This window comes from Ipomoea nil, unplaced genomic scaffold, assembly GCF_001879475.1.
Source record: "Ipomoea nil cultivar Tokyo-kokei standard unplaced genomic scaffold, Asagao_1.1 scaffold1043, whole genome shotgun sequence".
Lineage (NCBI taxonomy): Eukaryota > Viridiplantae > Streptophyta > Magnoliopsida > Solanales > Convolvulaceae > Ipomoea > Ipomoea nil.
In genome coordinates, this window is record NW_017617471.1 from 9215478 (window position 1) to 9241526 (window position 26049).

General features: G+C 36.0%; 4 protein-coding genes across 6 annotated transcripts in view; 1 reads left to right on the forward strand and 3 right to left on the reverse strand.

The window, feature by feature from the left end:
- Positions 1-3353, reverse strand: part of LOC109181851 — a 13631-nt gene extending 10278 nt beyond the window's left edge. Inside the window, exon 1 of the mRNA XM_019331790.1 lies at positions 3287-3353. The gene's annotated coding sequence lies outside the window, so the exon portion shown is untranslated. The remainder of the gene's footprint in view (positions 1-3286) is intronic.
- On the reverse strand, positions 1248-14410 carry LOC109181848 (WAT1-related protein At3g28050-like). Of its 3 annotated transcripts, none has more exons than XM_019331783.1 (7): positions 14177-14410; positions 14040-14102; positions 13814-13927; positions 13483-13726; positions 12288-12446; positions 2266-2417; positions 1248-1562 (listed from the first exon to the last, which is right to left on the reverse strand). In XM_019331783.1, exons 1-7 carry the CDS (start codon positions 14374-14376, stop codon positions 1436-1438), a joined length of 1059 nt encoding a protein of 352 aa, XP_019187328.1. In that variant the 5' UTR covers positions 14377-14410; the 3' UTR covers positions 1248-1435. The 3 variants fall into 3 exon arrangements, with proteins under 3 accessions (XP_019187328.1, XP_019187330.1, XP_019187329.1); XM_019331785.1 differs by lacking the exon at positions 2266-2417 and adding an exon at positions 12058-12209; XM_019331784.1 differs by lacking the exons at positions 1248-1562; positions 2266-2417 and adding exons at positions 11604-11912; positions 12058-12209.
- Positions 14411-19391: 4981 nt separating this feature from the next.
- LOC109181850 lies at positions 19392-22025 on the forward strand. The gene is made up of 4 exons (XM_019331789.1): positions 19392-19868; positions 20345-20539; positions 21071-21252; positions 21561-22025. The coding sequence occupies exons 1-4, from the start codon at positions 19571-19573 to the stop codon at positions 21873-21875; spliced, it is 990 nt and encodes a 329-aa protein (XP_019187334.1). The 5' UTR covers positions 19392-19570; the 3' UTR covers positions 21876-22025.
- Positions 22026-22149: 124 nt separating this feature from the next.
- On the reverse strand, positions 22150-25337 carry LOC109181844 (protein ECERIFERUM 26-like). Its single transcript, XM_019331780.1, has 2 exons — positions 24612-25337; positions 22150-23214 (listed from the first exon to the last, which is right to left on the reverse strand). Exons 1-2 carry the CDS (start codon positions 25047-25049, stop codon positions 22276-22278), a joined length of 1377 nt encoding a protein of 458 aa, XP_019187325.1. The 5' UTR covers positions 25050-25337; the 3' UTR covers positions 22150-22275.
- Between the last annotated feature and the right edge of the window lie 712 nt (positions 25338-26049).

A 26049-nucleotide genomic window follows, 5' to 3' on the forward strand; every position in this document is an offset into this window, starting at 1 on the left:
TGAAGTTGAGCAGCAAGTAAACGGGATTTTCTTATACAGGTTAAATGGGATATTCTTCAAATACTTGTTCCCATTGTCATATTTCATTACTTAACCAAAGACAATTATATATATATACAGGTTAAAATCTTAGAAAGAAGGAAACTCGAAAGGTAATATATAACAAGGAAATAGTAGCAGCTAAATACAAAAGGAATATTACCTAAATAAAAGATATTTAGTGCATGAAAATATTCTCCAAGACTAATCAAGCATTAATCCTGGAGATGGGTACTTATTTAGAATCCTGAGTCTTTGGTTTCAAGGATATAGAAAGCAAGATATTTCCCAGATTCTACCTTTCTTGGAGGCTTGTAAAGTGATTTCTTTTCCTTATCTATCCTTGGTTGGAAAATGATTGTGTACGTTGATTCCCTAAAAAACAATATAATACTGATTTGAGTTGGGATATGATGAAGAAACGATTAGGGCCATTATATTGTTGACAAACCCGATATATGTGGCCTGGCCTGGCCTAGACCGGCAAATTATCCCGTGCAACCATATGCACCATGCATAGTGTATACGGTTGTAAAAACCGCGTCGTTTTATTTAAAAACGCGCGTCCGACTTTAAAAAAAAAATCAGTTTCGATTGTCGTTAACGATATTATGTTGTGCATATTTGAACTATATATCCAGAATTAATGAACTATATATACTCAGATAATTATGCCGCAATGGGGTTTGGTTGGGTGTTACATAATCACCATGATAATTTTACTGTAACGAATTGAAAGGAGTTCAATGGAAAGCTAGGGCTAATCTCTCTCCTAGAGAAGCAAGGTGGTTACTATATCCGTGAAGCTTTGAACGGGTTGCATTGAAGGAATACAACTATGACAATGTGCATATTGAAACAGATTCATTGTGAGTAGTTCAAAGTCTTGTAGTCTGTTAAAAGGAGACTCTTCTTTTCATTTAATCCTTTATAATATCAAAATCTTGTTAAATGAGTTTGTATCTTTTGCCAACCGATCTGCAAATCAGACTGTTCATGTTGTACCTAGCTAAGCATCCCATTTATATGTCTGGTTGCTCGGAGTGGTTCTTCAACCCTCCTATCTTCATTTGAAATATTTTATCTTCAAATACTAATGAATGAAATATTTTCCTCAAAAAAAAAAAAAAAAACATTGAATTATTTTCATCTTGAGGATATATTACATAGTAGAAAATACCTCCATGCACCAATCACAATCACTATCATGTCATGTAAATGTACTTTGGAGCATTGATGCAACCTAACACGTGCAACTACCGCAGTGTGTTTTTTCCACCACAAATAAAGTTCACTACTACAGAACATTTATCAGTATTGGCCTCATCTATCACTAGCTACTTTAATGGAATCTTTAATTTTAAGTAAATGATGATGATGATGAGGCCAGGCCGGTTTACTTTTGTAGCAGATGGGATGATTCATTAGCAGCTTCACTTTCACGTAAAATTTCCAGTGGCTGTCTCGACATGCCCCACATCACCACGTAGAATCCAACAATAACGATTATTGATCCAATAATACTGTCAAAACGTACGTTATAAATAGATTTTAATTAATGGTAAAAACTTGTGTAAGACTGTCCCACATATTCTTATCCGCGTCGGATTAAAATGAAATGTAATACTTATACTAGTAAATGTAATACTAAATCAGTAATAAAATGATTTTCAAAAAAAAAAATCAGTAATAAAATGTTTATTACATATATGGAAAAAAAATATACTCCGTAATACTTTTAATGGAAAAAAGTAATATTTTTACATCAAAATATAAAAATATTACATTTGTCTTCAAGATTATTATGTTTTTCCTTATAATACGTAAGGAACGGTTTATTCATAATTTAATATTACATTTGCTAGTATAAGTATTATATATATATATATATATATATATATATATATATATATATTGACATGACCTGTCTCACTGATAAGGATCTGTTTCCTTGCCGCTAGAATTGGGGCATGTGCTCAGTTTTCAGTTGTTGGATTATAAATTTATTATCGGGTGACGCAAGTGAGGCGGATATTGGAAACCATTACCTTTGTCTGGGTTCTCATATCAAATTGAAACATGTGTTTCAACTTTCAAGTCTAAGTTGATAGTTTGATTACAAATTTATGTTTATATATTATATATATGCTCAACATCTAAGACCTCACACTCGGGCACGACATGATAGTGGAGGGATGAAAGTTGCAAATAATTGTGAGTGTTTACCTGCCTAAATGAAGAGCGTCTGCAAGAAAAAGGAGATTCAGAATTGCTGCAATGACAACTCCCAGGGGTTTGAACATGGCAACGTAAAGCGGACCCTTCATGTTCAAGCAGAAAGCAGTAATATTTTGGTTACACAGAGGCTCTAAAACCGCCTACAAATGGAACCAAATATTTGGAAGGTATAAGAAAAATATATATAGCAAGACCGGATCGGAACCCAAAATCTGATCTAATTATGAATTTAAATTCTTGCTTACAGAAACAACAATGGCAGCCATTCCAATGCCAGGCTGCAGCTTCCAAGCATCCAGCTTCTTTTCTAGTAGTACTGAAACAATTGCGCATTGGATACTAGCAAAGCAAGTACCGAAGAACACTACTGTACTCTGTTCTGGGTAATCCTTTAGTGTAGCTGTCTGCAGATATGATTCAAAACTCAAATGAAATTAGTTGTGTATTAATGGGATAATTCATATTATTCATACTCAATTATATATATTGTACCTGAAGAATGTTCCACCCAGATGCAAAAAGGTACGCGACTACAATCATAACACCTCCCACCACCCAACTTGAGGAATATTCATCTGACGAAATAGCCGAAGATCCCAAGATTGTTGGTCCTTGATATAGAGTCATGACAGATGCCCCTATGATTGACACAATTGTGCCCACTGATTTTGCTTGCCATGTTCTTCTCTTCACCTCAAACTTCTCCATCCTAAAGTTTAGAACAATTCATGGCAGTTTCCAGACAAAAGCATGCTTAACTTATACAGTAGATCAGAGGACTTTTCTTACCTGAAAACCATTGCAAGCACAAATGTAAAACCAGGCATTATGTTACTAATGCCTGCAGAGAGAGTAGGGGAGCAATAGTTGAGCCCTTGGTAACCCAAAATCACCACACATGTCCTGCAATATCATAATTATAAAAAATTTCTTAGATAGATCTTCAATTCATACCTTCAATTTCTTTCATCACAAAGCTTAGCAGCGCTTATGAATGTAGTATTAATACCCGAGCAGGCCAAGGATTAAGCATCTGCTCAGCATATACAAGGTTAGAGGTAAAGGATGCCTTCTGAAACATGAAAGTAAACTTATGAGTTGGAATGAAGCTTAATTAATTTGATAAGTAAACAACATGAAATAATATAATGGAATTGATTTGTTAAACCGGCCTGTGGCGCTGGATGATAAATCCGGGCAGAAGAAAGAGGACGCCAAGGAAATTGTAGTAAACGATGTATATAAGAGGGCTCAACCCGGAGTTGAGGGCTGCTTTGGCTATTGTGGATGTTGCCATCTCCATACACACCACTACTATCATTGCTGCAAATGGAAGTACTTCCTTTCTCAAAATCTCACTTCTCATTGCCATATCTTTGCTATCCCACCCACTCTCTCTCCACTTTGACACTTTCAGCTAGTATCTATTTGTATAGGAGAAAGGTTAATTTGGCACTTTCAAATTAGTCATTTCAATCTTGTCTAATTGAATCATTTGAATTTGACTTTAGGTATTGTTGGTTTCACGGCCATGAGGAAGCCAGATGACGGGCCAACACAACCGTAAAACAATTGAAGAAAAGTGAGATAAATTGACAATATTATTGCTTAGAAGATTCAAAAGCCCCCTCCTCAATGTGCCCCGCCGATGAGGTATTTATACAAAGTCATGTTAAGAAAGTTTACTAAGCTATCATACCGCTTTTCTAATGGCGAAAAGGGAAATCTCTGAGATATCTCCCTCTACCGCCTCTGAATTCAGCACCCGGTTGGCCCCTCATGACCTTGAATGCCTATAGAAGGGTGGGTGACTGGGTTTAGTAACATGCCCTCGCGAGAGTCCTGACTGCCTGGTCTATACCTCGTGTTGGTCAGCCACGAATGACTGAAGGCCGCATGCACTTGTACCCGTGTCCGAATTTGAAATTTCGGCGGTTTCTCGAATAGGCTGCAAGCCCGAGTGTTTGGGCACGCCTCTGACTGGGTACACCTCTCGGGGTATCCATCACTAGTCTTTCACTTTCTCGAGGCTCAACGAAGTGATGGTGCATGAAAGTAAACTTTTTGAGTAGGGGTTGGGAGCCAAGGTGGATTTGCTGTGCGGCCTCATTGGTTCTCAACAGGTCAACTGCGTATCAAAATTTAGTATATATATATTGTACTGTTATAAATTAGTACCTAGACCTATGAGCACTAATCTCACCTACTAACTAAATATTGGGTAAGTTACACTGTTACACACAACGCACGTAATTACAAATGCATGAACGTGGTTAGGTCACATCTCATACCAAAAATCTTATTGTTTGTTAATATTGTGAAAATAAGTATAAGGTTTCTTCACCCATAGCATTCCTAACTCAATCAGGTATTCACTAGTCAAGGAGCTGACGAAATATGCGTGTAAATGGTACTAAACTAATAAAGTCAAATTTCCTTTAATGAGGGGGGCACACATCTTCCGCCCCCCTAATTGATATTAATGGTGTAGGCATTACTATAACTTTTTTTTCCTGTAACTCTAGGTTATATGTTTTCACCATCGAACATAATGATGATTAATTTTCTCGCTGATCGAATTGTAAGCACTTCTAAATATGCAAATAGTACTATAATTTTTTTTTTTAATGTAACACTAAGAATTTCACAGTTGAACATAGTGTGTGATTAATCTTCTCATTTTTTTGGTCAGATCACAAGGATTAATCCCCTCATTTAATTATATGTAGATGTATGTAGACACCTCTAAGGATGCAGACATTACTATATATAATATATAATATATAGTATGCGCTATATTACAATCATAATCTAAAATTATTTGTTATAAATGGAAATAAAGTTACAATATTATTTTTAATCCGCCATAGTTATACTTGTAAACTCTGAATTTTAAAAAGAAAAAAAAAAAAAACTATACTATCTTCATTTGTAATATTTAATCCTCGGGTATTAATGAATGACATGTTTGTATAGGAGATTGAAAAGTTTATTTTGCACTTTCAAATTAGTCATTTCAATCTTGTCTAATTGAATCATTTGAATTTGACTTTAGGTATTGTTGGTTTCATGACCACGAAGTAGTCGGACGGTGGACCAACACAACCATAAAACAATTGAAGGGAAGTGAGATAAATTGATAATATTATTACTTAGAAAATTCAAAAACCCCCTCCTCAATGTGTCCCATTTATCATGTACTAGTTCATTATCATATATATTTGTTTTATATGTTCATAAATTAAATCTTAATAATTAATATACATAAACACGTACTAAATTGCATTTACATTATATATGTTAGGATCGATGCGGTTCACAACACCAAAATACCAGCGGAAATTCGGACCGGGAATAATGAGAATATTTCTAGTGCAAGATTTAAAATAAATCATACACAAAATAAAGGCAATTTGAAGAAGGATTTTTTGTATTGGCAAAAGGATATTACAAATAGGAATTACAATATAACTCTCTATTCTACTCTCTATATTTTGCTATGCTAATGGGAAGATTCCTGATGGAATGGGATGAGATTGGATGAAGAGGAGTTGCCTATTTATAGCAAACCATCTCCTGCAACTTCATCTTGTTCTTTCTCCTGCTCTTCCGAAATGAGCATCTTGCTCTTCAGAGATGAGCATCGTGCTCTTAAAAGATGAGCACCGTGCTCTTAAGAGATGAACATCTTGCTCTTCAGACCAAGTGTTCTTGCTCTTCAGACCAAGTGTTTGCTCCTGCTCCTAACCTCGTCAGAAAAAAGGTTCTGCCCATTTCCACATTTGACTTTAGTATTTACAAATCTCCCACTTAAAGTCACAATGTGGACCTTCATCCTTTCTGCCAATTTCGTGCTGCTTGCATACTTTTTAGGCCAATTGAGGATCTACACCATACGAATTTATCGTTGGTAACCGGCTTTGTTAACATATCTGCCAGGTTATCTTTAGTATGGATTTTCTGTATATCCACACTCCCTTCTTCCACCTTTTCACGAACAAAGTGAAATTGGACCCGTATGTGTTTCATCTTGGAATGAAATGCTGGATTCTTTGTCAAGTACAAAGCGCTCTGACTGTCACAAAATAGAGTCATTTTCTCTAATTTGTGCCCGAGCTCCTCCAATAGCATTTGCAACCATATAGCCTCTTTACTAGCTTGAGTAGCAGCTATATATTCTGCTTCCGTCGTCGATGTTGCCACAACAGACTGCAACTTCGAGACCCAGCTTACTGCTCCGCCAGCAAGAGTAAACACATAACCCGTGGTGGATTTGCTACAATCAAGATTACCTGCATAATCTGAATCAACATAGCCTCTAATAATGAAGTCTGATCCTCCATAACACAATGCAATATCTGAGGTACCCTTGATATATCTAAGGATCCTCTTCACAGCACTCCAATGCTCTCTACCAGGATTTGCCATGTATCGACTGACCGCTCCCACTGCTTGTGCAATGTCTGGTCTAGTGCAGATCATAGCAAACATTAAACTGCCCACTGCTGATGCATACGGTACTCGAGACATCTCCATCCTCTCTGCTTCGTTGCTAGGACTCATACTTGAGGATAACTTGAAATTAATAGAAAGAGGGGTAGAAATTGGCTTACAATCTTGCATGTTGAAGCGCCGCAAGATTTTCTGCAGATAATTCTGCTGAGAAAGCCAAATCTTCCTATTATTTCTGTCTCGGTGAATTTGCATCCCTAGAATCTTGTTTGCTGGTCCCAAGTCCTTCATTTCAAATTCCCTAGCCAGTTAAGCCTTCATCTCCGTGATACGATCATTGTTGGGGCCTACTACCAACATGTCGTCAACATACAACAACAAGATGATAAACTGATTATCATCAAATCTCTTGCAATATGCGCAAGGATCGGAATTAAACCTGTTGTATCCAAAGCTCAGAATGAATGAATCAAATCTCTTATACCAACATCTCGGCGCCTGTTTGAGACCGTATAGAGATTTGGTCAACCTGCAAACCAAGTTCCCTTCTTCTTCAAAACCTTCTGGTTGGAGCATATAAATCTGTTCTTCAAGTTCTCCATGTAGAAACGCAGTTTTCACATCCAACTGCTCAAGATACAAGTCAAACACAGCACACATCGCTAGGACTGCTCGAATCGTTGTAAGTCGTACAACAGGAGAAAATATCTCGTTGAAATCAACTCCTTCCTTCTGAGCAAATCCTTTCACAACTAATCGAGCACGATACCGTTCCACTTGGTTGTTGCTATCTCGTTTGATCTTATAGACCCATTTGTTTCCAATAGCCTTCCTTCCTCGTGGTAATGGGACAAGTTCCCATGTTTTATTCTTATGGAGAGCTTCGATTTCTTCTTGCATTGCTGTCATCCACAGAGATGCATCTGGGCCTTTTATAGCCTCATGGTAAGTTAATGGCTCACCATCTTCTGTCAATAGACAGTATGCAACATTTCCCTCCATTGAATAATCTGAGTGCCAAGCTGGTTCTCTCCTCTCTCGAGTTGATCGTCGAACTTCTGAAGTTGAAGACTCAGCTTGATCTTGATCATCATGCTCTATTGTTGCTTCAGGGGAAACTGGAATTTCTTCTTCCTTCCTTCCCTCAACTTGTACTGTAGTTGTCACTGGTTTCTCCTTCCCAGTGCTTTCACCTTCTTGTACCTTCCCTTCTACAAATAGAACATCCCTGCTGATGATAACCTTGTGGGCAGTGGGATCCCACAGGCGATACCCCTTCACTCCATCAGCATACCCCAAGAAAACGCATCTTCTTGACTTTGGATCAAGTTTTGATGTTTCTTGAGCGTTGTATACCACATATGCCGGACTCCCAAATGTATGTAAGTGAGAATAACTACTTGGCTTACCCGTCCACATCTCCATTGGCGTTTTCAGATCAATTGCGGTTGATGGTGACCGATTGATCACATAACAGGCGGTCTTGACTGCTTCAGCCCAAAATGGATTTGCCAAATTTGCAGTCCTCAACATTGCTCTTGTTCTTTCTAACAAGGTTCTGTTCATCCGCTCTGCCACTCCATTTTGTTATGGAGTATACGCCACCGTGAACTGCCGTTTGATACCTTCTTGTAGACAGAATTTATCAAACTCATCACTAGTATATTCTCCTCCATTATCCGACCTCAAACACTTGATCCGTTTCTCGGATTCAAGTTCCACACGCGCTTTGAAGAATTTGAAAACTTCAAATACATCCGCCTTCCGCTTGATTGGATACACCCAACATCTCATCGAATAATCGTCTATGAAGGATACAAAATACTTTGCACCTCCCAGGGATATAATTGGTGCTTGCCAAACATCGGAATGGATTAGCTCTAAGATAGCCTTGCTCCTTGCTTTAGAGCTCTCGAACTTCAATCTATGTTGCTTACTTGTAACACAATGCTCACAAAAGGGTAATGATACCTTTGTTAGCCCCGGAAGAAGATGTTGATCAGCAAGAATCTTTAGACCTCGTTCCGACATGTGGCCAAGTTTCTGATGCCACATCATCGTTGATTCCTCTATAAGATTGTCTGCTGCAACGGCTGCTTCTCCTTGTAGTTGTGTTTCTCCTTTAAGCATGTATAGATTGGCTGCTATCTTCTCAGCTTTCATCACAACAAGCGCGCCCTTGATTACTTTGATGATCCCATCCTGAATGTGAATTTTACATTCACGGCTATCTAATTGTCCTAGAGACAATAGATTTTTCTTCAGGCCTTTCACGTGTCGTACCTCTTGGATAGTGCGAACCGTACCATCAAACATTTTTAGTTTGATAGTACCAATGCCAGCAATCTCTAAGGCATGATTATCTCCCATGAAGACTGATCCTCCAGAGACAGGTTCATATTCATGAAACCATTCTCTTCGTGAAGTCATATGCCATGTTGCTCCGGAGTCCATGAGCCAAACATCAACTAGACTTTTCTTGCCTTCAACAATTGTTGCTGCTTCACCAATTAAAACATTGCCTCCATCCGATGTACTCACAACACATCCCTGAGCATTTGATGTCTCGGGATTTTTGCCTCTGGCCCCATCCTTCTTGAGCTGCCAACACTCACTCTTGAAGTGCCCCTTTTTGCCACAGTGAAAACACTTGACATTCTTCTTACCCCTTGACTTTGATCTACCTCGGTTGTGACTCCCACTGGAGCCAGGCTCCGTTGATCTTCCTCTTATCACTGTCAACGCCTGAGACTGTTGTGAGGTTCCAACTTTATCTTCTTTGTTTTTGCGCCGACTTTCTTCTTGAAGAACCGCAGCTGCAATGTCATCGAAGACAAGTACCTCCTTGTTGTTGACTAGATTGATAATGAGTTGATCGTATGAATCCGGTAGACTTTGGAGTAAAATTTCAGCACGTTCATTCACATCTATTTTATAACTCAACGCCGAGAGTTGTGAAAATAGAGTGTTGAGAGTGTTGATGTGCTCAGTTACTGAGGATGTCTCCATCATCCTGAGAGTGTATAGCTTCCTCTTCAAGAAGATTTTGTTGTGCAGTGATTTGGCCTCATACAAATTTACGAGAGTATCCCATATCTCTTTTGCCGTACCTTTTTCCGCCACACTTGACAAAACTTCATCAGCAAGTGCTAAGTGCAGATTGGCAATAGCGTTGCTATCCATTTCTGTCCACTTGGCATCGTCAGTGAAATCGGCTGGCCTTTCTTCAATTGCTGCAACACAGTTATCTTTCCTGAGAACTGCTTTCATTCTCATTTTCCACAACGAGAAACTGTTCCCATTGAAATTTTCAATCTCGTACTTTGCCGTCATTGTAAGTGGTGTTCTTGATCCTGAACAATATATCTAAATAGTATCGTATAATAGAAAACTACCGGTCCTGTGAACAGTACACCAGGAAAATATTTCTGGAGAAGAGAGGTGAGTCACAAATGGACTGCTTAAATACCAAGTCTTAACCAGATCTTTTCCTAGACATGTACAATCACTTTACCAGTATGAGTTCTAACATAACCGGTACAGTACAGATATATCTATGAACCAACCTGGGGCTCTGATACCACTTGTTAGGATCGATGCGGTTCACAACACCAAAATACCAGCGGCAATTCGGACCGGGAATAATGAGAATATTTCTAGTGCAAGATTTAAAATAAATCATACACAAAATAAAGGCAATTTGAAGAAGGATTTTTTGTATTGGCAAAAGGATATTACAAATAGGAATTACAATATAACTCTCTATTCTACTCTCTATATTTTGCTATGCTAATGGGAAGATTCCTGATGGAATGGGATGAGATTGGATGAAGAGGAGTTGCCTATTTATAGCAAACCATCTCCTGCAACTTCATCTTGCTCTTTCTCCTGCTCTTCCGAAATGAGCATCTTGCTCTTTCTCTTGCTCTTCCGAAATGAGCATCTTGCTCTTCAGAGATGAGCATCGTGCTCTTAAGAGATGAGCACCGTGCTCTTAAGAGATGAACATCTTGCTCTTCAGACCAAGTGTTCTTGCTCTTCAGACCAAGTGTTTGCTCCTGCTCCTAACCTCGTCAGAAAAAAGGTTCTGCCCATTTCCACATTTGACTTTAGTATTTACAATATATACTTTCACTCTCTCTGCAGTAAATTAATAATAATATCCTTTTATATGTTTATAAAAACAAAAATTAATAAACATAAACATTATACTATCATTGCATGTAGTGACTCTCCCATATATATGGGAGGTCATGAGATCAAGTCTCAGTGGAGACGATGTTGACTATTTGTGCTTCAACGGATTGAGAAAGTGTAGATAAACAGATACTACAATATAATAGAGTCAGTAGCTTTCAAAAAAAAAAACCATTATACTATCATTGCTGCAAATGGAAATACTTCATTTCTGTACTTTGGTATGTAGCGCAACCACTCTCACTGCACTTTGGACACTTTTAGCTAGGTGCATACACATACCAAATATCATTTGTTCATGATAAAGTAGCATCAGGAGTTACAAGTGAATTACATATCTACAAAATACCGATTTGCAGACATCTCCACCAAACCACTCATCATTGCTAGATTCAATCTTCTATAGAACAAGCTCAATGTTCTCTTTAGAGAACCTTAAACTTGAGGGGTGTATTAGAACTCTGTACTTTATTGACTTTATGATTCCTACTTCATCTTTGAATACATATTATTATAACTCTACTTTTATCCATCGTGCTCTAGTTAGGATTATCTTTTATATCTGTATAAATACATCCCTTAATATACTTTGTAAATATGATTGATCAATAATAAAATTTTCTCTAAAATTTCTTGTTCTCATCGACTTTAATCACATTCTAGACTGAGATTGTATTTCAGTATTAGTAGAAAATATCTCCTAGCCTGCACCAATCACAATCAGGTTGTAAATGTATTTTGGAACTTTCCATGCAACATATAACACGTGCAATAACTACCACATTTTTTTTTCACCAGAAATAATAATGTTAAGGAAAGATAAACAAAGCAAAGTTTTGAATTGGTATTATCAGTAGGTTTAGTTTTGTAGCAGAGGGGATGTTTCATTGGCAGCTCCAGTTTGGCATAAAATATCCGTTGCCTCTCTCAACATGCCCCACATCACCACGTAGAATCCAACAGTAATGATTATTGATCCAACTATACTGCCAAATTAAAACGTTATCGATCAGTAGATTTTAATTGATTAATTACAATTTAAATAATTAAGTTGCAAATAAAATAATATAATTCTGAGTGGGAAATGGAAATTTATATGCATGGTGTTTAATTACATATATATATATATACCTGCCTAAATGAAGGGCGCCTGAAAGAAAAAGGAGGTTGAGAGTTGCTGCAATGACAACTCCCAGGGGGTTGAACATGGCAACGTACAGAGGACCCTTCATCACCAAGCAGAAGGCAATAATATTGTTGATACAAAGAGGCCCTAAAACCGCCTACAATGGAAGGAAATTTTTGATTGGTATAACAAAAATGTATGTATATACTATATATGAATTTAAATTCTTACTTACAGAAGCAACAATGGCAGTCATTCCAATGCCAGGCTGCAACTTCCAAGCATCTAGCTTCCTTTCTAGGAGTAGTGACACAATTGCAGATTGGATGCTACCAAAGCAAGTAGAGAAGAACACTATTGTGATCTGTTCTTGGTAATCCTTTAGTGTAGCTGTCTGCATGCAGATTATATTATATTGAAATTCAAACTCGAAATTAATTATTAGTTTAATTTTGTAGTAATTAATCCCCCCCCCCCCCCCCCCACACACACACACACACACACACACACATATATATATATATATATATATATATATATATATATAGGTTTAGGATCAGGTGAGCACAAGATTTCCCGTGGGAAATGTGGTTGGTGCACTTGGAGGCTCAAAGCCATGCACTTGAAAGTAAAAAATGTGCACTTGAAGGTAAAAAAAATTGCATTCAAAGTCAAATATATGTGCAATTGATGCAATTTATGGTACCAAAAAGGGAGATTATTCAACTTAAGTGTTATTAAACCAATACCCGTCAAACACCTTGTTCTCAGATGACATGTAGTGACCTCTCCCATGTGGGAGGTCATGAGATCGAGCCTACAGTATAATAGAGTCAGTAGCATTCAAAAAAAAAAATCAATTACCCATATACAAATCGTTTGTAATTCTCACAAATTTCATTAAAAATTTAGTTATATGTTGAAAAGAATGCACAAGATATAACAAATACTGCCCAGAAGTTGTGCACTTGAAGGCAAAGAAACATGCACTTGAAGGAAAATGGGAAATTAATTATGCACTCTTAGAAAGGAAACCATGCACTTGAAGGCTACAAACGTGCAATTGAAGGCCAAACATTTGCACTCAACTGCACAAAGATGTGCACTCAAAATAGAAACATTTGCACTCAACTGCACAAAGATGTGCACTCAAAATAGAAACTAAGTACTGAAATAAAAGTGATGTACTCGAAGAAGGACAAATGTACATTCGGAAACAAAACACAAGCTAACTTATTTTACTCAAAATTACAAATATGCCACTGCATGTTCTTAATTAAAATTCAATTTGAACTGTTGATTTGGATTGCATCTATGACCATAACTTGTCCGCATTTTTTACCTAATGAAGCTTTTTTATTTGATCCTTATTCTATATTTTGCAACAATATATATATTCTTCATACTCATCATCATCAATTATATTGTACCTGAAGAATGCTCCAACCAGATGCAAAAAGGTATGTGGCTACAAGCATAACACCTCCCACCACCCACCTTGAGAAATATTCATGTGACAGAAGAGAGTGCTGATGAGGCAAATCAGAAGTTGAAGATGATCCCAAGATTGTTGGTCCTTGATATAGAGTCATGATAGATGCCCCTATAATTGACACAAGTGTGCCCACTGATTTTGCTTGCCATGTTCTTCTCTTCACCTCAAACTTCTCCATCCTAAATTTTGCAACAATATATATATTCAATTCATATATGGAATTGAAGTTAGTTGCCATGCACACAAATTTAGCTTGTCTTCATTACCTGAAAATCATTGCAAGCACAAATGTAAAACCAGGCATCAAGTTACTTATGCCTGCAGAGAGAGTAGGAGAGCTATAGTTGAGCCCTTGGTTACCCAAAACCAACGCACATGTCCTGCAATATCATAAACATATAAATAAACTGCTACTCTTAGATGTTCATCGTATCGATCTCTTCCACAAAGTTTATCAATGTACAATCATGCATGCATCATATCGTCCAATACCCGAGCAGGCCAACGACGAAACATCTTCTCAGCACAGACAAGGTCAGAGCTCGTGCATGTCTTCTGAAACATACAGGAAATTAAAGTAAACTCATCATCAATAATGAGTACATTTGTGATCGATTTGTTAAACCGACCTGTGCCTTTGGATGATAAATCCGGGAAGAAGGAGGAGGACGCCAAGGGAATTGTAGTAGACGACGTATATAAGAGAGCTCAACCCGGAGTTGAGGACTGCTTTGGCTATTGTGGTTGTTGCCATCTGCATACACACCACTACTATCATTGCTACAAAGGGAAGTACTTCCTTTCTCAAAATCTCCCTTCCCATTGCCATGTCTTTAGTATGTATATCTCACTGCATACACATACCAAATATCTATTATTTGTATAGAGAAAGAGTTAATTTGGCACTTTCAAATTAGTCATTGTCATTTTGTCAAACTTGTCTAATTCAATCATTTTCATTTGACTTTAGGTATCAAATTTGGTATTCTACTGTTATGAATTAGTACCTATGAGCAAATTTCCTTTAATGAGGGGGGAAAAACACAATTATATTGATGCAACCTTCTACCTACCTAACTTCTAAGAACGAATGCATGTTATATCTTTAAATTATGTTAGTATTTTTTTATATTTGTCAAGTTGTATGTTAGGTTAAAAATGTTGTACCGTAATCTTTTCAGACTAAATTGTCTTTACACCGTTAGTATTTCGTTAGTCATTAATTATTAGAGTTAATTCCATTTTTGGTCCTAAATTTATAGGTGGCAGTCCACTTTTCGTCCTTTTTTTATCCGAACATTCCTTTTTGGTCTTAGTATTACTATGACATGACCAATTTTGGTCTTCTATCAAAAAAATCATTGAAATTGCGTTAAATACAAGAGCATTTCACTCTTCAATTATGATTTTTTTTTTCAAAAAATAAACATAAAATATTTAACAGATTAACACACTTTGTATTAAAAAGATCAAAATGTCATACTTAACAAAATTTCAACGATTTTGTTGATAGATGACCAAGATTGATCATGTCACAATAATACTAGACCAAAAGTGGACGTTTTGATAAAAAAAAAATGACTAAAAGTAGACTATCACCTATAAATTTATGACCAAAAATAGAATTATCTCTTACGGGGCGTTTGGTTGGAGGGGGTTTAAATTCCCTTCCCACTTAATTCCAAAGGCCATAAAATTCCTTAGTTTGGTTGGAAGGAATTCCAATTCCATGGAATTGCAATTCCCCCATTTTCATGGGTAAAAGTTTTTAATTGGTAAGGGTAAATGATGTCATTTATTTATGAACGGACGATAGGAATTAGAACTTTAAGGAGTTCCTGCGGTGAAGAGTTGCGGAAGATAATGAATAAAAATATAGAAAAAGAAAAAATGCAAAAAAGTTTTTATTGGGGATGGTAAAAGATGTCTTTTATTTAAAATAATAAGGATAAAAGATGGAAAAAGTTAAAAAGTTACTAGCTTATTTTGAGAACATTACCAAATAGAGCTTATAGCTTATTTTATAAACTCCTAAATAAGCTCTGCCAAACAGAGCCCATATATGTGTCTTAAACTCTTAATTGTTCCTTACACTTTTTACTATTTTTGCTTGTTAATTACTAGTTATTCTATTGTGCCAATTTTATCACTTATTAAATTATTGTTTGTGCTTAGATGACTTGACAAGAAAATAATGTTTTGAAGAGTCAAACATTAAGCTATTTGATCAAGTTTTCAAGTCATCATAACATCAAGATATTATTGTGAAGCAAAATGAAACAAAGGAGATTGAACAAACACTATCATGTGCCAAATATTTGTGCCTTAATGATCTTGATGATATAAGCAATTCAATGCAAAGTCAAAGCAAAAGAAAGCAAGGCGACATTTCTTGCCCAAATTTGCGTCTTCTCGATATTTCAATCATAACTCGATGTAAGAAGATCCAATTTAAGAGATTAAAGTGTCATTGGAAAGCTAACTTAAAGATCTACTACTTCTAATATGAAGATCATAAAGACTAATTCAAAGGTTTCAGGGGTAAAAATAGCTTAGAAGACAAATAAGATACACATGAATTATGCTTGGTAGCCAAGGGCAGCACAGGCGTGGCTATGCCTATGCCCGTGCCTACAACACAATACATTCTTTGTCCATGTTTTCTTGGCCACGGGCTTGGCCGTGACCATGCCCATGCATGTGATATTTATACTGAAAAGTGTGATGTTAATCACGAATTCTTGTTTGTGAGACGGATTGAATTAAGATAAAAATGTAATACTTATATTGGAAACTGTAATGTTAATTATGAATAAAATATTTATTATTTATATAGAAAAGTGTAATACTTTTGAAGAAAAATGTAATACTTTTTTTATTTAAAACTTAAAAGTATTACATTTTTTCTCATAAATATTACATTTTCTCTTATAAATAACAAATACTTGTCAACATTACTCATAAGGAGAAGCATACTTTTGATGAAAAATGTATTACTTTTACACCAAAATGTAAAAATATTACATTTTTCCTCAAAGGTATTACTTTTTTTTTTTTTGTTTAGTATAAGTATTACATTTTTATATTGACCCAACTAATTCGATCCATCTCATGATTAGGATCCGTAAGATGGTCCACACAAATCATCTTTTTAGATTAATCAAGACATGTCAAGTAAGTAAAAATGAAAGAAAAAATTGGGGCACTAATAACTATTACTCTTTTGGATAGAGCAACCACATCAATGCTTTTTTTGTGGTTTTAGAACACTGCAACATAATGTGGATGAAAGAGAAGAAGTAGAGAGAATGTATTTTATCTTTCTGCAAGTGAAGGATTTTTTGTAAACCCCTAAGAGAGAAAAATCTCAAGAAACATGCAGAAGAGCACGTTTCACGCACTGATCGTGGCCAGCCACGCGCCGGCTGTCCCAGCGGGCACTTAAAATGCTGGGCTTTTTTTTTCTTTGGTGTCAGATTTCTATTTTTTTTTTTCCTTTTTTTTTTCTATTTCTCTTTACCTCCTCTCTCTCCTAAGTGGCTCTTTAAAAAAATCGTGAAAAAAAAACTAAATTAATATGGTCATGAAAACCCTGTCAATCTGTCATGAACACTAGAATATACTTTTATATATATATATATATATATATATATATATATATATATATATATATATATATATATATATAGAGGATTATTTTCAAATACAAACTCCCTTAAAATACAAACCTCCCTTAAAATATAAACTGTGTGCATGTAAGCATGTTAATGTGTGCACGAGCTAATCCTAGATATTGTTGGCAGTGTGCCCATTGTGCATGTAACTGATGTAAGTATGTTAATGGTGCACTAGCTTTGAAGGATGGTTGTGATTTTTATCTTTCTACGCGCTGTGTGCATGTAAGTATGTTAATGTGTGCACGAGCTTTGATGGATGGTTGTATTTTTCCTCCTACGCTCTGTGTGCATGTAAGTATGTTAATGTGTGCATGAGCTAATCCCATAAATTGTTGGTAGTGCGCCCTGTGTGCATGTAAGTATGTTAATGTGTACACGAGCTCAAGTTTGTATTTTAAGGGGGGTTTGTATTTGAATGCAACCCTATATATATATATATATATATATATATATATATATATATATATATATATATATATATATATATATATATATATATATTGTCAAAAGAAAATTAATTTACATATGTCAAGTCCAATTGTGGGGCAAGGAATGGGGAAATTTCGCTTTTTGTGGAAAGTATTAAGGATGCGTTTAGTAAATAGTTGTTAGCTGATTTGGTTAATGAGTTTGACTAATTGATAACATTAACTGATTATAGAATAATATTTGGTAAATTAACTGTTAGCTGATTACATGCAAAATGATTTTCTCAAAAAGTTGATAAAAAAACTGTTTTGAGCAGTTTTCTAAATTTTAACGTTATGAAGCAATGAGTTGTTACAAACAAGCAAATTAATCAAACACTCATGTTGATTGTTTAATCAAGTCAAACAGTTAATAGTGGTCAAATAAGTAAAAATTGGCTGATGAGCTAACTATGTTACTATCTGGCCTAAATCAGTTTTTTTTTTTTCTTTTGTTCATTAATTTTATCTCCCCACTGAACTCCAAACAGGCAGGACGTCCGCCGGATTCCGGCAAATGGGGGCTCAGCTGGCCGGAGCCGCATTCATCATATGTCTCAACATTGTCACTACAACCTAAGCTTAGTCTGTTTGGTCATAAGGTTAGTTGTCCCACTTAGATTATATTGGAGGAGGAGTTGCTTGAGAAGTCCAAGCTGAATTCTATGTATGATGCTGATGACGAGTATCCTTTGTAAGAAAATTGGGTAAGATATATAGTAACACGGATTAAAAGGATAAAAATCAAATAACATTTTTAATCATAAAACTTAGGATCATTTCCTAAATTCTTTTTATCAATCATTAATCAAATCAACAAAATATTTGATACTTGATACTATAATATTTATACTCATTACCATGTTCATAAACTTCATTTGCATACTTTTGTTATCTTACTATTGCATTCAAATCCTTAAATAATTATAAAATACATTACCCTAATTTTGAACAATGAAATAAAAAAATGTGGAAGATAAATTTCTTTTAAAAAAAATAATTAATTTCACTTTTTCTGCGCAAACGATCGGAGTAATCTAATTAATCTCATTACATTATTTTTTGAGTTAATACTTAAAATGGTAATTGACTATAATGGTTTTTCTCAATTTCGTTTTAAACTACTTTGGTGACTTAATGTAGTCCCAGACTTTTGTATTTTTGTTCCATTTAGTCATCTATTTGTTATTCCGCCCATTTAGTGTTAAACAGAGGAGCAATGCAGTAATTTCATTATTGACATCTCTTTACTCCTAGACCTGCGAAGTGCGGAATTCCTGATTCTTTTACTAATTACTCCCAAACCTATGAATATAAAATTTGATTTGCAGGTCTGGAAGTAATTTGTAAAAGAAAGAAGGATTTCGCACTTCATAGGGCTGAGAGTAAAGAGAGACCGTTCAATATTGTTATTACAAAATTTTCCATTTATTTAATATCAATTTGACAAAATAACAAACGAAAGATTAAATTGAACAAAAATACAAAAATTTAAAATTACATTATGTTATCAAAATCGTTTAAGACGAAATTAAAAAAAAAAATCACGTGCAAGATGATTTTGGATATTAACTAATTATTTTTTTGTTGGGAGGATACATTAACTAAATTGAACATTTACAATAATATAAATTAATGGAATAAATAAACCAATGAAAATAGAGTCCGCGTACGTAAACCCCAAATTGGTAAACTTCAATGTTCAAAAAGCCTTTTTCATTTCAACGCGCTTCCTTCCCTCTTGCGCCCTGTCCTCCTTGAAATTCATCACAGTATTCGTCTCAAACTTTTCTAACTCTCCGTATCCATTTTCTTCCCAGGAACTGTTGCACGATCAAAACTAACATATACATATAGATTTATACAGCGAGAGAAAGGAATGATGGACGAGGTGTTAACGGTTTTGGACGGGACACAGCTGAGTGCCGTAGACCTGTCGCCGCCCTTATGCGACGGTAATGGCAGTACACTCACCGGAGCCCGGGTCCTGGAGCTGGCAGAATCAAAGATCTCATCCTCTTTCTTCGGCCTTGCATTGCCGGAAACTGTCAAGTCCTCCGCCTTGAAGCGCCTCGGAATCGCCGATGAGGCTAGCTTTCTGGGTGCGGAGCTGGATCGCGAAAAGGCAGCTTCTACGCTTCGGAATTTCGTTGCTGCCGTCGTGGACGTGCTCAAAGGTGTGCGCCCGTTGACTCATAGCTAGTATTCGTCTAGTTTATGTTAGTATTGAAAATATCTCATCTTAATTTGGTTTATTTCCGGATCAATTTCTTCCTTCCTATTTGTGTAATTAGCTTTCATTTTGATGATTGAGGTGTGTTGTTAAATTGTACTAATATGTATATTAAAGAAAAATCTATTTGATATACATGTGTGATTTCAAAAGGATCACTAGTCAATACAATTGACTAGTTATGATGATCGCATATGCATAATGATATCTGGTAGGGATGCCTTGTTGTGATATGTACACATTTCAACGGGATGCTGGGAGTAACTCACTTGTGAATACCCATTCATAATTGTGGCAATTCTGTACTTGATTTTTGTATTGTAATACACTTAATTTATGTTAGGTTGTTTCTGATATTGGACTGATGATTAGTTGGAATGTTTAGCTAACAAAATACTGTTTTATTATTTTTACATTCAGATGATCCAGTAGTTGTGGCAATATTCAATGGAAAAGCTATTCGAATCTTCTTGGAAGATGAAGATGATTTTGCCATGCTGGCTGAGAATGTATTTACTGAGTTAGACACTGAAGATAGAGGAAAAATCAATAGAAATGAGATAAAAAATGCTCTCTCTCAAATGGGTGTTGCGATGGGAATCCCTCCTTTATCAGGTTTGCCACTCTTATGAAAAGAATTACAAATAAAGAAATAGATGAAATATTTCATTTGTCACTTAACTATGATTCATAGCCAACTAACATTTAAGTGCTGGCCTTCCATCTGAAACTGTTTATCTGGTAGTAGTTTTGCTGTATATGACTTGTTAAGATATTTGCGTGCCATCGTAGTTCCTAGTGTTATTTCTTCTAGGTTTAATTTTTCAGTTAGTACAACATTTTGACAGCAAGGTATAGGGTGAAAAAGCTATTCTAAACCACTTAAGATAGAATGTGAGCATCTGAACAAGGATAATCCCACCTGTCTTAGGGACCTATTGGGGATTTGGGTGTTGTTTAGCTTGTCAGTGAAATTGCTGGCACAAAGTCTATGAGTGAACTAATGATTCTTTTCCCGACTCATTATTTAATATATCCACATTGTCTCAATTTATCACTTACTGTTTAAGCATGTTACTATACTAGAAATTACATTTTCATTTTTCCTTTATAAACTAAACTAAGTTATGATTTGTTGTTGAGCAGAGTTCCCTCAACTTACTGAAATTTTGAAGAAGAATGGGGCTGAGGGAGAGGAAGGACTGGGACAAGCACAGTTTGCATATCTACTTCAGCCTGTTCTCCAAGAGGTGGCAGATGCCCTTGCAGCGAATCCCATTATAGTTGTTCAAAACATCAAAGCCAACAATGGCACCAAACTAAGAAAGGTAAGTTATTTCCCCTTGGTTTTCTTTCATTATCAATGGTCATGTTGCCACAACATTTCATGAATATTAATATCTTAGTTTAGCATTTGTCAAATTAGGAACCAATATAAGTCCGCTGGGTAAAACTAAGGTGTATATCATGAGCTTTTAACTTAACTGATAACAACCTTAGCTTGAGTTGAAATTTCCTTTCTATTGAATTTTATTGGTCCTGCTGGATGACACTCACTGGTATGCTCTTCATATGTTTGGGCATTCAATGACTAAATTATTGTAGCTAAATATTGACTGTTGGACCACCAATGCAGGTTTTGGCAGATGGAAAACAACTAAATGATGCCGTGGAGAAGATAATGCAGGAAAACCAAGGCAGGAAAGATGAGCAAACAAGCAAAGATACAATACGAAGTTTCCTTGAGAAAAACGGAGAGGAGTTAGGATTGCCCTCTTTACAAAATGATGAAATACATCTTCTATATGATGCTGTTTTAGCTGATACAGAAAATGAAAAGATCACCAAAGAATGCAGCAAAGATGAATTTATGGCTTTTTTTAAGGAGATCCTTGAGAAATTCGCAGAGCACCTTGAAGCTAATCCAGTTTTCACTGATCTTAGCAATTGAAGCTGCTGCTTGTAATATCACTGTATCACATACTGGATATGTACTCTCTATTTAATGCTCTTTTCCTCATCTACCCGAAATGCACCCTACAATGAGAAGATTGGAGTTTTATTTCATGAAATAAATTAAGAGCATTTACTAGTTATAGTGCCACAGGGTATTGACTATTCAGGTCGTGTGAAGTATGAAGCTTCTCTATTACTAACACAAGTTTTAGTTCTCTGTGTTAGTAATTTTGTCTGTAATATTTTTGTAGTGATTTTCAGACGATATACCACAAAAAGAAAAAGTCTTGGAAGTCTGAAGTCTGTATTCTTATGAAAATACAATCAAACCTGTAAAACATACAAGTATCGTAAGCAAATAACAAATTCCAAAACAAATGAACTTGTATGGTAGCTTATCTTTTCCCACTGATGAGCATTATTGGATCCAGTTCAACAATAGCTTGATCTTGAGAAAGGATAGCAATCTGCTGTTCTGGAAGGCTGACCATCACTGTTCTTCCCAACCTATCCCCAGGTGAAGGCATCACCATAATCAATCCCTTGCCGGCCGCATTTCCCACATGATAACTCACATGGACCGGCCTCTCGTCCTCCCTAAACATGGCAGAGTACATTAAAGACTCATCTGTGGTGCCATCTGCACAGGACATATGTTCCATGCTAATGCAGGTCAATTCAGGTCCATACATTCTAAACGGTGGCGCATATTTCCCCGTCTCCCCCTTCCGAGACTCAAACCAATCCACTGCAGACCAGAACTCTCCTTCTTCAATCCCTGTCACATGTTTGTGCACGAGCCCTGCGACATGGCCTAGCTCATCACAATCCTCCTCCAGTGCCTCGGCATGAAGTGAGAGTGACGAGAAATGGAGAGCATTGCCAAAGTAGTGAAAAGGGATTACTTCGCTTTTGTGACTCCTGAAGTCTAAGCAAATAGAGAGGGGCGTAGGTGATGTGAAGCGCATGATTCGCATCCAGAAGAGTGCTGCTAGGACGTCAAATGGGGTGGCCTCAGGGCAAATGGGATGGACTTGGGACAGGCATTTCATGACTTTTGAGCCTGAGAATCTGAAGGTGAGTGTGGGCATTTTGGTTGACACAGTTTCTGTTTCTTTGCATTTCTTGCTATAATATTGTGATGTTTTTGAAGTTGGATTGGGGGTGGGATGGTTGGTGAATGCAGGAAGATTGAAAATGGGAGGATTAACAATTGGCAAGCCTCTGTGATAATCTGCCCAACACTTGAAAAATAAGGTTGCACTTGTTGGATCTGCGTGCATGTGTGTAAAGCTCAGTCCAATAGCTAGTCCACCGCCTTCAAATTCATTTAGCTACATACAAAATGCATATTCAATGCTTACAAATTCTTATTATTTAAAGAATATTTTAAGAAATAAATATTAAATTTATTGAATGAAGCAATTTTTGTTTAATTTTCACAAAAAAGAAATATCCAAATAGAGTACTTTATATTCCCATATATAGTAAAAATTTTCACTACTTTAAACAGAGTTATAATAAAGTTAGGTCTTTCTTCATATATGGGGAAACAGTATTTATTTCACACCATATGTATTTGTACATGGAATACATGAAATGCAAGTGTGCAATTCAAACTTCTATAGTTCTATATACAGAAACCTAATTAACCAATTGAATTAAAAAGTTTAGTTAATTGGTTGGTGGCCAAACTTTTTCTTTCTAATTTGATTAACTGTTTACATTTTTTAAGAATTTTGTTTTATTTATATAATTAGGAATAAGGTTCAAATTGGCCACTGAACATAACCTAAAAATGCAATTAGGCCACTGAACGAAAAAAAAAGTACAATTAGGCCATTGAACACTCAAAAAATGTGCAATTAGGCCACTGAACTCTCCAAACGGATGCAATTTTACCGGATAGCAGGTTACCATCAATTTTAGCAGGTTACTTGCTTACGTGGCAGCTTAGTTGGCATTTTTAATAATTTTTAAATAATTGTTAATAATTAAATTTTAATAATAAATTTTATAAAAAATTGGAAAAAATTAAATAAAAAATAAAATAAAGTCGTTTTTATTTTTTAAAAAAAATTTTTAATAAAAAGTTATTATTAAAATTTATTAAAAATGCCAACTCAGCTGCCACGTAAGCAGATAACCTGCTAAAATTGAGGGTAACCTGCTATCAAGTGAAATTGCACATTTTTGGAGTGTTCAGTGGCCTAATTGCATTTTCAGGTTACGTTCAGTGGCCAATTTGAACCTTATTCCTTATAATTAATTTGGTTTTAAAACGTAAGTTAACCAAAGTTTTGGCCTAAATATTTTCAAATGTGCAATCCTAATTATTAAAAATAAAAAGTCACTGCGTTTTTTTATCTTTTTTGTTTTCTCCTTAATTTTTAGGACGCCCTTGATTAACCTAGATAGATAAATGAGATTAATCTGCACATATATATTGAAAATGTTAAGTTACATGTCGACACCCGTGTTACTTGTACTAAGTATAACCTTAAAGTGAACGAGGAAAGTTTTAAGTATGTATCCAATACAATAACACTGTAAAAATAGGGAAAATTATCATTTTGGTCCCTCAATTGTTTTCTAACCGTCAATGTAGTCTGCAGTTTTCAATTTCAATCAACTTGATCTTCAAATTATTTAAAATTTCGTCAATTAAACCATTTTCCTACAAAATTAACACTTAAACAGTGTACACATGCGAACGTGAAGCATAAAGTACCTGGATTCGAAAGGGAGACCAAATGGTAGGATCTTGTGGCATGTCTTCCCAGACCGTCAGATCCCGCTCCTCTGACGCATCAGCCGATCTCAGCCACTCATCAAGCGTCACCCCTACCCTAGCCCTCACCATCCTCATTCCCGCATCATTGCACTTCACTTCCCAGTTACCCTCCTCGTCCGGGCCCAGCCGCCCGGTCGCCGGCGGGTACTTGCAAAGGTGCTCCGACAGCGTCACCCGGAGATTATCCAAGTACAACTCCATCGGACCTTCACGAAACGGGTTGACTCGGTAGTAGAAGATGATGTGGATCGTGTGGAGACCCATGGCGTGGTCCATAGCGCTGAGCTTATGAACCTTATTGGGTTCAATGGGTGTGCTTGACACCACCGTTAACATGGACTCAACTCTCACTCGGCTACCCTTCCCTTCTTCCATTCTCAATAATATCAAACACTTTCACACCACACAACTTTGATTATATTGGCATGTATATATATATATATATATACTGCAATCATAGCTTTGCCAGTCTCTGCAATATGAAGAACGTATATGCCACGTAAATAAGATTATTAAAGATCAGAGGTGGGCAGATGGGGAAGGTGATAGTTACATTAAAAGCATGAATCGTGATCTATTGGTGGGAGTTTGTTTTGATTTTTTTAATACTCCCTAATGCTTGGGGTTCGTAGATCGGACATGTGTATCGAGAAACTAATTGAGTAGCCGATGCTCTTGCAACGATAGGTCTAGATCATAACTCTTCACAGATTTTTCTGTAGCTTTGATTCCCTACCGGTAAAGGTTAAACTGGATGTTTTGTATAATCTTGGAGGGCTTTGCCTCGCGTCGGGCTATTCGGCCCCAATAAAAGGTTTGGTTTTTTTTTTTGTTTTTTTTTTTTAAATGATTCCAACTTTGTAGGACTAATTATAAATCCTGCACAATCAGTCGATCTATGGGTTAAATTATTACATTGTTATCTTTAATCGTGACATCAAGTCTGATAATGAACTATTACACTAAGTTGTGAGTCATAGTTTGGTGGGCGTTTGTTGGGTTCATAATAAATGGCAACCAATTGTAACTTTGTTTAAAAAATAAAAGAAAAAAAAAGTCAATATCATTGCATTACGCATAATAATGGGATTGGGTTATAGAATTTTAAAATGTTATAATAGACTCCATAGACACGCTAAAGTCAAATAATGCACGTATACTATATGATGTGCCACATTGCATTACGTACAGAATTGACTATTCTGGAAGCTTAACTACTCTTATTATTTCCACCTTTAGCAAGTCTTTTGTTTCACTGTATGAGTTACATATTCTTCTCCCAACGTAACATATCTTTTGTTTGGTCAATTCTTCAGTCAAACAACTCTTGTATTTTGGGAACCCTTCTTATTCAATAACAACATGTTTGGTTCGC